Here is a 17,631-nt window from a genome sequence, read left to right on the forward strand (position 1 = left end):
ATCCGTAATCTGTCAGAGCCAGTGACTCCTTTTGGCAGAAGGGTTGAAGGTGAAGGAAGAGGGATGAAGGAAAAGGACTAGTTCTGTTTAGGAAATGGGGAGAATTATGGAAAAGTTGCCCAGAACCCCAGAACAGGGGAGACTTACCAGATGGGACTGATTGTTGGGAACTGCACTGGAAGAGACATGAAAGCCTGCGTGCTTAAAGTCGGAATTCGGGATAATAAGCAAGACAGGGATTACTGATCAGACATCATGCAACAGTTAATAACGGAAAACTAAGTACAATATATGTGGTGGAGGTAAGGGTGGAGAAAAAGAGACAGGTAAGACAATAAAAGACATAGAAAACTATAAGAGAATGAAGAAAGGAATAGTTAGTGAAAAGAAATGCTGGGTCCAAAGAAATTGATGTAAATTAAGGGTAGGTGGGTGGTGAGAACCAAGCACATGCTGTAATGTCAGTTTCCACCTGCAGAGTTCTGTGAAACTGGTATCGGGGAGAGGAATCCAGATGGCACATGTGGTGAAACAAATTCCATAAATTTGCACATTTCCTTAACTTTTGTATGTCTTTGTTACTGCCATCACTTGGTTAGTAGATTTTTTTATCTATCAAATTATATTATACGAATATAATAGAGGGAAACATTCCACGTGGGAAAAATATATCTAAAAACAAAAATGATGTAACTTACCAAACAAAAGCGCTGGCATGTTGATAGACACACAAACAAACACAAACATACACACAAAATTCAAGCTTTCGCAGCCAACGGTTGCTTCATCAGGAAAGAGGGAAGGAGAGGGAAAGATGAAAGGATGTGGGTTTTAAGGGATAGGGTAAGGAGTCATTCCAATCCCGGGAGCGGACAGACTTACCTTAGGGGGTAAAAAGGACAGGTATACACTCGCGCACACACACACACACACACACACACACACACACACACACACACACACACACACACACATATCCATCCTCACATACACAGACACCTTTGCTAGGGCGAAGGCATGTTTGCGAAGGGAATGTAAATAAAACTTAATGGGGTCTTTGTGGGGATGTTGTGAGGGTGACATGGTATTACAAGGTGGAAAGTGTAACATGAGGCTGAAATGAAAAGGAAAATAAAAATATATGGGGAGAGATAAAGGTGAACTAGAAAGCAACTGGAGATCTGGTGTGAAAAAAGTCGAAAAAGTGTTGGTTAAAGCTGAGCTATGTTGGTCCTGTGGTGAACTTGGGTTGGTAAACAACAATGTGCACAATGGTTAGGTGGTTGTATTGCCGCCAAAACACGTTAAAGGGAGGAGAAATCTGGGAAAATTTCGAAAAAACTGCGTGTATATGTATTAAAAGGAGTGGTTTGGTGGTGGCAGATTATGAAAATGAGGCTAACAATTGTCTGACGAAGAAATAATGACGTTAAAACCTGTGGGAAGCGTCTAAAATGATCAGTGATGTGGGAAAAACGGAAGTGGAAATAAAGCGAATGTTGTTAGAACTAGCTGAAATGGTTGTTTAATAGGTGAAAGGAACTGTTTGTGAACTGGATTTTATAGCAGCGGTAGTGTTGAAAATGGGAAAAAAATTTTTGGTTATGGTTTGGAAGTGGATTACGTATTATTGAGTATATATAGGCGGGATAAATTTGTATGGTAGATTACAGTAAAAAGGAGAAGGTGAATACAAAGTGAAATTACTTGCAAAAACAGAAAGAGAAAGTAAGATGACAGAAAAGATTTCGAAATGCAACAGTGACAATAACAAACGTAATTGTTGGGTTCAAATTAATGATATGAATATAATAGAGGGAAACATTCCACGTGGGAAAAATATATCTAAAAACAAAAATGATGTAACTTACCAAACGAAAGCGCTGGCATGTTGATAGACACACAAACAAACACAAACATACACACAAAATTCAAGCTTTCGCAACAAACTGTTGCCTCATCAGGAAAGAGGGAAGGAGAGGGAAAGACGAAAGGATGTGGGTTTTAAGGGAGAGGGTAAGGAGCCATTCCAATCCCGGGAGCGGAAAGACTTACCTTAGGGGGAAAAAAGGACAGGTATACACTCGCACACACGCACACATATCCATCCTCACGTACACAGACACGACTATAGACCATTATACTTTGAAAATCTGATTATTTTTGTTGATACATTACTTTCTCTGAAATATGGGTTCAAGAGTTCCATCTCAAAAATAAAGAAATAATAACTCTGGCTTTCTTATTTTGTTTCAGTTACATTAACTTGTTTATGTCGTATGAAGCTTTCCACTGTCACTATATGATGAGCATGAGTTCAGAAAATATAATTCTTGTGAAACACAACTGGCACTTTACTCACACATAGTAATGAGTGCTATCGACATGAGATCTCCAACTTGATTCCATATTTTTAAATTTCTTCTGTTCTTCCTAATCTGTATAAACAATTTAAGAGACAATCTGAGCAGCTCTCTCAGATTGCTTGTGTGATTTACCATCTAAGAAACTTGTCAGAAGATCAGTACTCATTACAGAACATTTTACATAAGATTCTGCATGATGTGAAAAGTGGCACTTGACCTTGAACAATAAAAAATGTGAGGTCATTCACATGCATGCTAAATAATTCCGTTACATTTTGTTTACATGATAATCATACAAATTTAAAGGTTGTTGTTTCAACTAAATACCTAGAGATTACATTTACAAACAACTTGAATTGGAACCAATACAGAGAAAATGTTGCTGCAGAGGCAAATGAAAGACTGTGTTTTATTGCCAGAACGCTTAAAAGATGCAATGGATCTACTAAAGAGACTGCCTATACTAAGCTTGTCTGTTGTCTTCTGGAGTATTGCTGCATGGTGGTGGATCCTCACCAGATAGGGTTGATGGAGGACATTGAAAAAGTTCAAAGTAGGGCAACTCATTTTGTATTATTGCGAAATAGGGGAGAGAGTATCACAGACATGATAAGTGAATTGGGGTTGTAATCATTAAAATGAAGGTGTATTTCATTGCATTGACATCTTTTTGTGAAATTCCAGCCACCATGTTTGTCTAAGGAATGTGAAAATATTTTTCTGACTCCCATCTACATGCAATTTAAATTACCATCGTGATAAAATCAGGCAAATCAAAGCTTGCACAGAAAGGTTTATATGTTCATTTTTCCCATGTGCTGTTCGAGAGTCGAATGATCAAGAAGTAGTCTAAAAGCGGTTCTGTGAATCCTCTGTCAAGGACTTGAGTGTGAATTGCAGAGTAATCATGTAAACATAGATGCAGCCCCCCCCCCCCCCCCCCCCCCCGGAGTTTTTCCATTCTTCTGTAAATAATTTGTGTCAGCATTATGCAAGCATGACTCATTAAACTGATTATTTGTTACTATTCACACTTGTCTGCGCCTTCTTTCTTTGAAATTTGATTTATTATATTCTTCTTGAAATATGAGGAAGTTTCTCCTGTCTCTTATATCTTGCACATCTGTTGGAACAGTTTTGTCACAGCTGGATCTCCCAAGGATCTCAGTAATTCTCAGGGAATGTTGTCTACTCCAGGGGACTTGTTTCCACTTAGGTCCTTCAGTGCTCTGTCAAATTCTTCTTGCCGTATCATATCTCCCATCTCATTTACACCAATTTCCTCCTCTCCTTCTAGAATATTGTCCTCAAGCTAGCTCCTCTTGTATAGACACTTCATATATTCCTTACAGCTTTCGCTTCTTTGTTTAGTACCGGATTGCCAACTGAATTCTTGATACTCATACGGCTGCTTCTCTTTTCTCCAATGACCTCTTAATTTGCTGTATGCAATATCTGTATTACCTCTACACATGCATGTTTCTCCAACCTTACATTTGTCCTGTAGCCATCCCTGCTTACCCATTTTGCATTTTTTATCATGCATTTTTTGCATGCTTGTGCTTCCGTTCACCTGTTGCAAGTTATTATGAATGAATAGCAATATTAAGAAATAGAAAATATAATAATAAGAAAGTTCATCTATTATTATTATATGTTTCAGCCTCTGATAATTACTGATTTTGACATATTACCAACTCATCATCATCAGATGATCTGCTTGAAAATAAAGAAAAAGGGAAATAGTAAAATACTGGGGAACTATATCACAAATGAAACTAACTTCTATGCGTACTTATATATGTTACAAGGTAACTCGTCAACTAAGTAAGCCCATAGCGACACCCATAATGGCAAAGTGAGCGCCTCTCCAGGCTTGTACAGTTGACAGAAGTAAGTATAGAAGTGAGTTTGACTTGTAATGTAGCTTCCCAGTATTTTACTATTTCCCATATCCTTAATTTTAAGCTGATTATTTGATAATGACTTCTTAATAAGTTAAAACCTGAAACAATACCATTTGAATGACCTGAGGCTGAAATACATTTAAAAAAGTCTTACCAGATGGGCAGCATGTTTTGCTAAACAGTGTGCCTAATCAGTAACCATCTACCATCTTTTCAGTAGTGTATTTTGTTTGATAATGAAAATTAGATTCTCTTCCAGCATTCATTTGTGAATAAAATATGCTACTGAAAAGATAGTAGATAGATTTTATTGTTAAGTTTTCCATCCTCTCACCATCTCAGTTTTGCCAAGAATAGCCACTATACGTACCATGAATGTTATCAAAGTATATTAATTACCTAAATCTCAAGAGTAACAGTTTTCTGCTGGTTGTAGAAATGTTCACAGGTCACTGTTCAGCTGCCCGGATGACACTCATCACTGCAAAGCAGTGTTGTTGCTCAATGGGTGCAGCCTGGGGGAAATACTGTGAACCATGTCCACCTAAAGGCTCTGGTAAGTCATACTTTAGAATTAAGATAGAGAGATCACATGAGCTATGGAATCTAAATACACCTCTATTCTCATAGAATTCATACTTGTGGACTGTCCCCAAAATCCTTACAGTAGGCACCAATCAATCTCTTTAAATGTCACTCCCACTGTCTTATGTTAAATCATCATCAGCCTTCTATGTAAAATAACCAGGTACCTGCTGCACTTTGTTCACTAAAGATGACATGGTTGTTTAATTTACCTTCTGGTGTCTGATTATGACTGCCAATTTACAACATGCAGCAATTTAATATAACATCTAAACTGTTTATCTTTCAAACAATGGATACTAGGTAGCAATATCAACAATGTAGGAAAAGGTAGATTGCTACATATCATAAAGATGACACGTTAAGTTGCAGACAGGCACAATTAAGAGACACTTACACATAAGCTTTCATCCAGAGCCTTCAGGCATGAGCTGCTGGAGTTGGCAGTCACGTGTACATGAGGTATGCTTTCTTGTGTTAATGAATGGTGTTTGTTTCTCTTTTTCTGGTGAAGGATGTTGTCAAAATCTGATGTGTAAGTGTCTTTTGACTGTGCGTGTCTGCAACTTAACGTGTTATCTTTACCATAAGTAGCAATCTCTCTTTTCCTTGTTTATCTTTCAAGTTTTTCCCGTTCTGTACACATTCCCATTTTTCAGAAACTGCTAATTAATCAGTTCCACGTAATACTTTCCTATATAAAGTAAGAAGTATAGTCTTCAAGTCTTGTTTCCTCACACTACCTCATGGTAAAGCTTTTAATGCTAAAGTTAGATTTGTATAATGCATACACTTTAAAATGATATCATCTATGATGTAACTGGATATTTGTTGTTGTTGTTGTGGTCTTCAGTCCAGCTCTCCATGCAACTCTATCCTGTGCAAGCTTCTTCATCTCCCAGTACCTTCTGCAACTTACGTCCTTCCGAATCTGCTTAGTGTACTTATCTCTTTGTCTCCCTCTACGATTTTTACCCTCCGTGCTGCCATCCAATATTAAATTGGTGTATATAAGAATATACAGCCTACAGTTGCAGGTTAACTTTATAGTTTACCTAGGTTTCAACGTTAGTAATAAAGTCTTCTTCAGAACATAAAATATTATTTAAATGTTTGCCTAAAACAGGCCATGTCCTAAGTCAACTTTATATAACTTGATGCATAACCATAAGGTTTTGTCGTGTGACTAGAGACTCTAGTCACACGACAAGGCCCATACAACGGGCTTAAAGTGAATTTGCTACAGCTTGTTTAATAGAAGTTACAAAACCTTATGGCTATGCATCAAGTTTTATGAAGTTGACTTAGGACATGGCCTGTTTTAGGCAAACATTTAAATAATATTTTATGTTCTGAAGAAGACATTATTACTAACATTGAAACCTAGGTACACGATAAAGTTAACCTGCAACTGTAAGCTGTATATTCTTATATAAACAATATCAGTTGCTGTCGCTGCATTAAAATGTTAAAAATTATTAAATTGGTGATCCCTTGATGCCTCAGAACATGTACTACCAACAGATCCCTTCTTCTAGTCAATTGGATGCTTATACTAAGTAAATTTACTTCTAGAATTCTGGAAGTCATTATACATCAACATTAATTGTTCATTAATTTTTCACTGATGTTGCAAAAACTGTATCCAAGCATTCTTAGTAGCCATTGTGAATTACTGTTTGTCACCATTAAAAATCTTGCCTTTCCGTAGATGAGTTCCGGCGTATGTGTCCTGAAGGTCCCGGACGCTTGGATTCAGGTGAAGATCTTAACGAGTGTTCATTTATGCCCAATGCCTGTGAAGGAGGGGAATGTATAAATACAGATGGATCTTTCCGTTGTGAATGCCCCGCTGGTTTTGTATTGGACGAAACTGGAAGAAAGTGCATAGGTGAATATTGGAAATGCAATCATTTTGAAGTTTAAAACTTTCAAACCATCACATTAATTTTTTATTCTACCTGTTTATACTTTATATGCATATGTATCTTGAGACAGGCCATTTGTTTCCATAATTCATGAGCAGTAACTTTGTTTGCTAAAAGAGAAACAAATCAGTTTTACATTTTATGGGAGTAATACTAATTTTGGGACAGAAAATAACTGAGATGCTTCTTTTCCTCTGCAGATGAAAATGAATGTCTCACTTCAAGCAGTATTTGTGGAAATGGCACATGTTCAAATGTGGAAGGAGGATTTGAGTGTTCTTGCAGTGATGGGTTTGCCCCAGGACCAATGCAGGTTGGATTTGTATTTCCTACATTATGTTAGTTAGCTAAGTACTGTATTTTTAGCAAAATATTGTATTTTGCTTTCTTGATATTTAGCCCGTCATCTGTGTCTTAATAAGAAAGTGCTTTATTAATTGTCCATGTTTTCTCTATTGTTTATTCCTCTTTTCCTCCAGTAATTTGTATGCCTTTTTAACTGAAACATTATAAATGAAATGTTCTAACATTCTGTTGTCTTATTGATCTTAGTAATGATTACCAGTACTGTTAAAATATCAAGGCCCCCAGATCTATTAAAACAAACAAAAGACATTCTCAGTCTGATCTTACATAGTTAAACAGAAACGCAGTCAGCACTGGCCCTGCTTACTAGACTGTTCATTGTCGCTCACCAATTGTCATCTGTTGTTTCGAAACTGTTGCTTGCATTAGCTTATTTGTTATTTCTTTATTATGTAATTGTTGCATATCCATCTGTTTGTCATTGTATCTGCTCACAATGGGCAACAATTTGTGCGTAATTGGCCATCAATCTGTACTCGGGGCCAGTTTCTTGTGCACCACCCTGTTTAAAAGTATGTATGATATGAATTGTAGTTGTAAGGCAACCAATCACTCTTTACGCAGTGTGCAGCTTCCGTAAGTCACTAATGTACTACATCAAGATTAAAAAAGTCATTGTGTTAAAAGAAAACAGGATAATATAAAATAAAATTACGGTCAGTGCATAAAACTAAAACTAGAATGGAAGAGAATCTCACAGTTCACATCTCGAGCACACTTTCTTCAATCGTGCATATGAGTGTTCTTCTTTTGTGTGCATTTCATCATCAGAGGGTGTTGTCTTTCGTGATTCAGAAATGTGTACAGCATGCAGTTCATCTCTGCTGTCGGGCTGGTCTCATTGTCACCAGGCTGGCCTGTGTAATCCTTGGGCAATGTAGTTTCTTTTTCAGATTTTTTATTTTCTACATTTCAAACTTTGTTTTCCTAATTTTTGAATTGTCAGATGAGAATTGTTGTGGCAGATCTGTGCAATATTTAAACAGCTTTGTCTTTTGTCTGAGTATTGGTCTGTTTACTATGGAAATCTAACTGTCAGCCTTAAAATATTTTATGCAGTAAAAGAAATGTAAAACAATATTCGACTTCTTTCTGTAGGTATGTGAAGATGTTAATGAATGCTTAGAAATGGGCAGCCAGTGTGCATTTCGCTGTCACAATGTTCCAGGCTCATTCCGTTGCATTTGTCCTTATGGATACACATTGGCACCAGATGGAAGACACTGTCAAGGTAAGGCATTTTCTTGTAAGAAGAAAACTCAGTACTGTGTAAGTACATGTTATACTGAATAAGTTTTTGAAACTTGTTTGGAATTCATTGGAATAATATGTTTTCCAACATGAGTATGTTATGTGCTGTTAATTACACTCAGAATATTAGTGATAATGGGACTATATAACTGATACCCCAATCTTGAGCATGGAGAAATAAATACTACTCCCTCCCTCCCTCCCCCCCACCCCCCTCTCTCTCTCTCTCTCTCTCTCTCTCTCTCTCTGTGTGTGTGTGTGTGTGTGTGTGTGTGTGTGTGTGTGTGTCTTCATTAATATTTCATTTTTACTTATCACATACTGTTTGAAACATAAAACACACTGGTATTTCAATTTTCTTCTTCTTCGTCTGTGACTGCTATTATATTCCGTTCATCATAAGAATAAATTTGATGTTTACATTACACCATGTATTCCTCCACGTTTGTTTCAATCTTATTGGATTTCATTTCATGTGGAGTGAAAGCCGAGCTACGTCCAGTACAGTCAACTATGATAATAAGAATACGTTTTATGCTGTGTTACATGCACATAGACTGAGCGATAATGTGGGATAACAGCTTTACTTGTGCATTAGACTAGGACACCACTAGCCAACCAGCTGGTCCAACTAACCTGCAACGATGTGAGCAGTTGCAGTTCAGGCATAAAAAGAGAGAAGCCAGAAACAATATAGCTTCAAATGTCATTTAATTTTTAAAGAGAATGAAATAATATTTGGCAAAACTCCTGCAATACTGCATGCTTCTTAGGTGAGCAGATGAAAAGCATAAAATGCTCTCATTCTCACCTAACATAGTATTCCAAATACAAACAAGAGTGATGAAAATTCCTAACTCAAACACAGGATAATTTTTGTGAGTGAGCTATGTGTGATGCAAAAGCATACTGCAGTGATTTCACCATACTGTTTGAATACTGAAGCCAGTGAAGGTATTAATTACAGTCAGTCATTCGGTAAACTCTCAGCTCCTTCCTTATCCAGATCTAAGAAATACGCTTCAGTTGTGGAACTGTCATCTGCTATGTTGATAATGAGTCGATCAGAAACAGAATCTACAAAGCCACCCAGGCATCGCATTTTCTCCTCTTCTTTTATGGCGTGCCATTCTGGATCCCGCCAGTGTTCAGCAGTGACGTGTGCAAAAGCTGCATGAGTTAGTTCCAATATGTGTGGCAGCTTAACAGTCTTGATATTTCTCAGGCTAAATCTCTTAACTTGGCTCCAGATCTGTTCTGTTGGGTTTAATGTAAAAATGCAGCATGTGTATGGTGTGCTTGATGCTGTGAAAATGATTGTTTTTGTTGTTGCTATGACGCTTATCACTCTGGTTCAACTGGGACTTCATTTGTGGTATAAGGCAATGGACATAGTCCAAATAAATAGTATTTGGTTTTTCACTTTTGCCCTGAAAATTTTACTATAATGTTTTCTTATTTAAGTAACCTTTATTAACAATCTTTCATAAAATATCAGTAATAAGGAATTTATATTTGAAATGAAAACAGGAATATTGCATGCAATATGTAATTAGAAACAAGAAGACATGCATTACTCGTAAAAAGACGATTATGAATTTTAGAATTACAAGATGTAGGTATTTATAATTGAATGAAAAAAGAGGTGACTTAAGCGAGATGTGAACCAGCAATCTATGAACTACACTAGGTTGTCAAGCTACTACGCTACCAAGTCTGCTATACATCCAAAGAGTTTTTTGTATCTCAACTGTATCAAATACCATCTCTGAACACTTCAAAGCTGATCTTTTCTGTAAATGTACAAGAAACATGAAGAACAACCTATTTCTTGGCACTTTTTAACCGTGTTCCACACATGTGTTTCACTATGGAACAGGAACCAACTTCAGCCATCTCCGTACTGCGTATTAATGGTGGGACAATCAGGGCACGACAGTGCAGAGACTGTAACTGTACACAATTGTTGAAATAAAACTACATAGCTAAAGCACAATTACGAAAAACAGTGATGGCTGTTAATAAATTATAAAATCTTAAAGTTTCATTTAATGCAACTTAGTAATAATATATTTAATACATTCATTTATTTAATTCTGTCAGAAACACATACTATAGCTTACAAGTTATACAAAATGTTCCAAAACATGGTACTATAAGCATTACAGTTACAATTAAATGCGGCGTGACCAGTATGCAGCAACTTCGCACGCTTCCTCGGGGGCATCGATGACATTCTGTGGCGTGCATGACATTGGGAATGGGCTCCAGACAAGAAGATGACTCACTGTCTGTTCTTCACCACATTCACATGCTGTGGAGTTGCGTGCAAATCCCCACTTTTTCAAGTTGGTCTTCGTTCTTCAACTCTCGAATGCAGCCTGTTGATGGTCTTCCGTATTGACCAGCTTTCTTCGTGACCTGATGGCAGGCTTTTGGTCGGGATCATCCACCCTGCAAGGTGGCTGGATCTGGAATGCCACGAGTTGACTCTGAAGTTTGAAGGTGGTTCGGTGAGGCTTTCAGTTGAATGGAGAAAGCTTTTCCTTGACTTGAGCCTTGGTACTGCTGGCTGGTACCCGTCTAGTGGGTGGCTCTTCAGATTCAATGCCTTACACTTTTCCAGTCTGGATGCACAATCACCACAGATGTCTGGAGGTGGGATGCCTGCTAGACGATGAACTTTATCGAGTGGTATAGATCTCAAACTTCCCGTAATGAGTCTGCAGGTTTCATTCGAGGCGATATCCACTTGTTTGGTGTGACTAGATCTGCACCAGACACAGCACGCATATTCTGCAGCTGAATAACAAAGAGCTACAGCAGAAGTTCTTAAGATGCGAATATGCGTCCCCCAGGCTGTACCTGATAATTTCCGGAGAATGTTGTTTCGTGCAGATACCTTCCATTTGGTATTCGAGTACATAAACATAAGTAGGACCTACTTCCAAGAGTGTAACAATACCATTGTACTTATGCTACAGCTTCTGATCAATCATTGTGTTTGTGTTTGTTTACATCAGGTTTATTCTTATGATGAACAGAATAGAATTAACAGTAATTTATTCAATTCTGAAGTCACTCCAAAACTTTTATACTAAAAAACTAAACTCCACAGTGAGAAATGTAATGCAATAAGACATCTCCAGAGTGTATATTGATGTGAAGCTCTGGCAGGTTATTAATGTTTATTATACTACAACCTAAACCAGGATAGTTTCCTGCCCATGGATAGCAAAGATCTGAATTTTGATCCCGACCAAGCACCCAGGTTTGGTCTGTTGTGAAATAGACTAAATCAGTTGACCTAAAAGTTAACTATGAAACCAAACATTGTATTTACATGTAATCTCATTGATGGTAACTTGCTTTTATATCTGCATCTTTCAGATGTTGATGAATGTGTAACACCTGCCAACAACTGTAAATATCAATGCAAGAATTTGATTGGCACATTTATGTGCATATGTCCTGAAGGTTATCAGCAAGTTGGTATGACAGACGACTGTCGTGATGTTAATGAATGTGCCCTTAATCCGGGCATATGCAAAAATGGCAACTGTGTCAACCTGCAGGGAAGTTATCGTTGTGATTGCTATGAGGGCTATGAAAACAGCCATGACAGGAAACAGTGCATAGGTAAGAAAGATAACTAAATAAAAAGTAGTCAGATTTACGGTTAATTGTATTTACAAAAGAAGTTCAAGTTAGCTCTCAGATTATTGAAGTGAACATATTTCTTTTTACATGTCCACCATGATAAACATTTCACTCACAACTTCTTGATTTAAACATGACTGAAAGATTTAAATTTTTGACCTTCTTTAAATTTGTATCTATGGATTAATAATGATATTTCAAATTTTTTCTCATATATCTGTTATTCTAAAACAAATATTTCTACTGTCCCAAGGTTTTGTATGGCAGTGCATGACTTAGGAAATAGAAGTTTAATGAGAGCTCTTAAGATCAGTAAGCAGATGACAATTCTCCATTGGCGTTATTACATATTCTGCACTTTTTATCTCAGTAATGGTGTTGTTTGCATTCTGTGAACAAAATGTGAAGTACAGAATACATGCTGTCTTTTCTATTTTTTTTTTAATGTTCAGCATGCTCTTCTTCTTATGTCCAGCATTTCAAACAACTGTTATGTTTTCCCTAAGACCGCAGGTTAGGATATTGTTTCCGGCAGTTGGTGGGTGGTCGTTGTGCAACACATACTGATGGGCTTATGTCAGTGACACGTGCAGACTGTTGCTGTACTATGGGTGAAGCTTGGGGCCCTCTCTGTGAGCGCTGTCCACCACATGGCTCTGATGAATATCGTGACCTCTGTCTTGATCCAGGCTTCTCAGTGGATGGGCATGGTAAGCCAGCTGCAGCTTAAATGTCAATCCAGTGCCTGTTTGTTATTCCATCTTTAATATGTACTGAATACCTGTCAAATACATTGGAAGTGAATTTGTGATGTTCCACTGTGAAATGATATGTGATGTAACTGAGATTTTTCAACATATAGCAATGCTATAAACATGTTAAGATTTCACAAGATACAAAATTGCTGGAATAAAATTTCATTTGGTACTTATTGCTGCTATTTTTTTTTATATTGTCACTGTTACTGGATACATCATATTTAATTTTCTTTTTTATCAGTTTACTTGAACTTTTAAGTTTATTCAGCAGTCCCACAGATGGTAACTATAAATTTACTCATACATTCATAGTTATCACATAGGATTGATATTTGTGTTACTCTAAATATGGCCAAACCCAGTGGCATTGAATCGCCTTTATTGCTAAACTAGCATAAGGGTCAAATCCCCATTTACACTTTGCTGCTTTGTGAATGGTACATGATGAAGCATTTGTCCACATGAAAAGCAATTTGGAACTACTACACTCGAAACATGATTCTCCATATAGTCAGCAATCAGAGCAGGTGTTGCATCTTCTTGAAGAAGTGGTTTTCTTCTCATTTGGCAATGTTTTTCCTGGAAAATACCCCCAACTCCTTTTTTGAAGTCCGAGTGGATTTTCAGCTTTGCTTGGTTTTTCCCTTATGGATGTAGTCAGAGAGGGTTACATTGTTTAAGACTACTGTGCCACACTGAGCTGGAACTAATCCACTTGGTTGCTTGATTCAATAAACAGTAGGTGATGATTGTTATGTCCAGGAGGTAGATGTATATTTTCTTATACCCCTTGACATATCTTTGCATATGAGGATAGACACTGATCATGTGTGTCAACTCCTTAGATTCTTTGAATGTAGTGAATAAAACAGTTAGTTCTAATCTTTGTTATTCCATTTTTGTGCACGTCCACATACTCCCTCATCTGTTGTAGCAAAGATATTTCTCTGAACTGTTGGTTGAGTGGTTGGTTGGTTGATTTGGGGGAAGGGACCAAACAGTGAGGTCATTGGTCCCATTGGATTAGGGAAGGATGGGGAAGGAAGTCGGCCATGCCCTGTCAACGGAACCATCCTGACATTTGCCTAAAGGTGATCTAGGAAAATCACAGAAAAGCTAAATCGGCATGGCTGGATCCAGGTTTGAACTGTTGTCATCCCGAATGCCAGTCCAGTGTGCTAACCACTGTGCTACCTCACTCGGTTCTTAAAGTGTTGAAGCTGAATGCAGGAATGATTTCTTTGAAAAAGACACAGTTGATTTCCTTTGCCATCTTTGTTCACTTGACCCTTGTGCTTCATCTCTGACGGCTTTGTTGTTAGCAGTATGTTAAATCACATCCTTCTTTCCTTTCCTCATAGTTGTCAGTCTCATATCTTTATTTGAACATGATAAAGCAATAAACAATAAATTTTCATGCAATCTAAGCTTGTTCTTATTATATTTCTTCACTCACAGAAGGAACAGAATGTGTAAAAATCCTTATGTCATCCAAAATGGTAACTCATTATTCCTGATCCTTTCACAGTGGCTTGTGAGGCTGCTTGCTTGCAGGAGGCTTCTAAATGAAAATTTTTGGTAACTTTGAACTTGTGCAGATAGCATTTTATTTTTCGTCATTTTATTTTTCATCATGTCTGCTAGTAGTAATGTGAAACAGTATCCCATCTTTTAACAGGTGAAGTTTTTGTTCCTTTTTTTTATTTATTTACTTTTATTAAACAGAAGTGTATGATATTGCACAGTAAAATTCACATTGTTATCCAAATAATAAAACTTCGTATTTAACTGCTATTTACAAACAATGTAAGTGGATATAAAGGAATGAAATTAAGTAATATACATAACTCTAATTTAATATGAATATAATAGAGGGAAACATTCCACATGGGAGCAATAAATCTAAAAGTAAAGATGATATAACTTACCAAACGTCCCTTTTTCCCCCTAAGGTAAGTCTTTCCACTCCCGGGATTGGAATGACTCCTTACCCTCTCCCTTAAAACCCATATCCTTTCGTCTTTCCCTCTCCTTCCCTCTTTCCTGATGAAGCAACCGTGTTGCGAAAGCTTGAATTTTGTGTGTGTGTTTGTGTTTGTTAGTGTCTCTATTAACTCTAATTTAATTGCAACATATGAAAGTTGATTAGCCACTCGTTAACCATTTATAGGATAAGTTTATCATTATCATCACCAGCCATTTGATATCAACTGTTCGTTAAAAAACTTCCCATTCATTGTGGATTTCAGCTACATACGTTGATGTTACTCCTGCATGTTTTTATGATGTTGTCTCCTTATCTTTCATTATGTTATTGCCCTTGTCTTATTTATTGAAATTCAGAAAGAACTTATAGATCCATCTACATCTGGTCACTTTTTCATCTTGTTACCTTTCCTGCTCTCATTTCATTTTTGTTATAGTCATAACTAAGTTTACCATTTTAGTCCATCCCCTGTCTCATATGTTGGCTTTCATGCCTCTCCCAGTGATTTCCAACATACATTATCTCTGTCACTAACTAAGAAACCCTTAGTTTTTTAATAGTTTTTGTATTGAAATTCAGTGCCTCACCAACACGAGTCAAAACTAATAGCACACTATGATTCTAGACTTTCCTTTCCAGGCAAATGGGAAGCTTAGTTCTGAAAATCTTATTTAGTTGACTATTGTTAGTTCTACTCCACCTCATTTTTATTGTTCTGTTTATTTCTTTTAATGTCCATTTAGTTTTTGTCTTCACCTTCCATAAATACACTACTGGCCATTAAAATTGCTACACCAAGAAGAAATGCAGATGATAAACGGGTATTCATTGGACAAATATATTATACTAGAACTGACGTGTGATTACATTTTCACGCAATTTGGGTGCATAGATCCAGAGAAATCAGTACCCAGAACAACCACCTCTGGCCGTAATAACGGCCTTGATACGCCTCGGCATTGAGTCAAACAGAGCTTGGATGGTGTGTACAGGTACAGCTGCCCATGCAGCTTTAACACATCACCACAGTTCATCAAGAGTAGTGACTGGCGTATCGTTACGAGCCAGTTACTCGGCCACCATTGACCAGACGTGTTCAGTTGGTGAGAGGTCTGGAGAATGTGCTGGCCAGGGCAGCAGTCGAAAATTTTTTGTATCCAGAAAGGCCTGTACAGGACCTGCAACATGCGGTCGTGCAATATCCTGCTGAAATGTAGGGTTTCGCAGGGATTGAATGAAGGGTAGAGCCATGGGTCGTAACACATCTGAAATGTAACGTCCACTGTTCAAAGTGCCGTCAAAGTGATCAAGAGGTGGCCGAGACGTGTAACCAATGGCACTCCATAGTATCATGCTGGGTGATACGTCAGTATGGCGATGACGAAGACACGCTTCAAATGTGTGTTCACCGCGATGTCGCCAAACACGGATGCGACCATCATGATGCTGTAAACAGAACCTGGATTCATCCAAAAAAATGACGTTTTGCCATTCGTGCACTCAGGTTCGTCATTGAGTACACCATCGCAGGCGCTCCTGTCTGTGATGCAGCATCAAGGGTAACCGCAGCCATGGTCTCCCAGCTGATAGTCCATGCTGCTGCAAACGTCGTTGAATTGTTCGTGCAGATGGTTGTTGTCTTGCAAATGTCCCCATCTGTTGACTCAGGGATCGAGACATGGCTGCACGATCCGTTACAGCCACGTGGATAAGATGCCTGTCATCTCGACTGCTAGTAATACGAAGCCACTGGGATCCAGCACGGTGTTCCGTATTACCCTCCTGAAACCACCGATTCCATATTCTGCTAACAGTCATTGGATCTCTACCAACGTGAGCAGCAATGTCGCGATACGATAAACCGCAATCACGATAGGCTACAATCTGACCTTTATCAAAGTCGGAAACGTGATGGTACGCATTTCTCCTCCTTACACGAGGCATCACAACAATGTTTCACCAGGCAACACCAGTCAACTGCTGTTTGTGTATGAGAAATCGGTTGGAAACTTTCCTCATGTCAGCACGTTGTAGATGTCACCACCGGTGCCAACCTTGTGTGAATGCTCTGTCATTTGCATATCACAGCGTCTTCTTCCTGTCAGTTAAATCTCTCGTCTGTAGCACGCCATCTTTGTGGTGTAGCATATTTAATGGGCAGTAGTGTATAAAAGGTATGACTTAATAGTCAATTTGTGTTATATTCTTTTTGATGTGTTGGCTGCTTGTGATTTTAATATTACTACAGTTGATTTTTGGGCCTTCTTTCGAACTTGCTTTATTAAGTTCTTCCATTAATTTTTGAAGAGTGTCTGCTCTAGAGGCAAACAGCACACTGACATCAGCAGAATGAATGTGATTTAGGTATGTTCAGTCAACTCATTTCCCTTTTTTCAAATTTAAGGGTGTGAAAACTTTCTCTGGGAGTGATGAGAGTAGTTTATGTGATATTGGAATCTTTAAGGAGTGTTAAAATTGAAAGGTATGAAATGTGGTAATAGCCAAACCAGTTGAAATTTGCCTATGCCCTTTGGGATTACATAGTGAGATAGCTAGGGACATAAATGTAGCGTCATCACGTCCCCCTAAAAAAATTTGAAGCTGTGCCTTCAGCAGACAAGGTGGCACTCACTGTCCTTTTCGATTTCTGAGGTCCGATACTGATCAAATTCCTCAAGAAAGGAAAAACCATTAACAATGACATGTAGTGTGAGACACACCATAGCCGACAAAAGTCCATAAAGAGCAAGCAGCCTGTGCTTTCCAGAGAGGAAGTGATTCTGCTCCACGAAAGCGTGTGTCCACACCTCTCCAAGATCACAT

General features: G+C 37.9%; 1 protein-coding gene across 1 annotated transcript in view; it reads left to right on the top strand.

Annotated features, from left to right (window-relative positions):
* LOC126412131 (fibrillin-2-like) overlaps positions 1-17,631 on the top strand; it is a 675,186-nt gene that overhangs the window by 557,956 nt on the left and 99,599 nt on the right. The window contains exons 42-47 of the mRNA XM_050081574.1: positions 4,710-4,829; positions 6,570-6,749; positions 6,987-7,099; positions 8,251-8,383; positions 11,794-12,042; positions 12,570-12,773. Coding sequence (XP_049937531.1) covers positions 4,710-4,829; positions 6,570-6,749; positions 6,987-7,099; positions 8,251-8,383; positions 11,794-12,042; positions 12,570-12,773 — 999 coding nt within the window. The remainder of the gene's footprint in view (positions 1-4,709; positions 4,830-6,569; positions 6,750-6,986; positions 7,100-8,250; positions 8,384-11,793; positions 12,043-12,569; positions 12,774-17,631) is intronic.

This window comes from Schistocerca serialis, chromosome 7, assembly GCF_023864345.2.
Source record: "Schistocerca serialis cubense isolate TAMUIC-IGC-003099 chromosome 7, iqSchSeri2.2, whole genome shotgun sequence".
NCBI lineage: Eukaryota > Metazoa > Arthropoda > Insecta > Orthoptera > Acrididae > Schistocerca > Schistocerca serialis.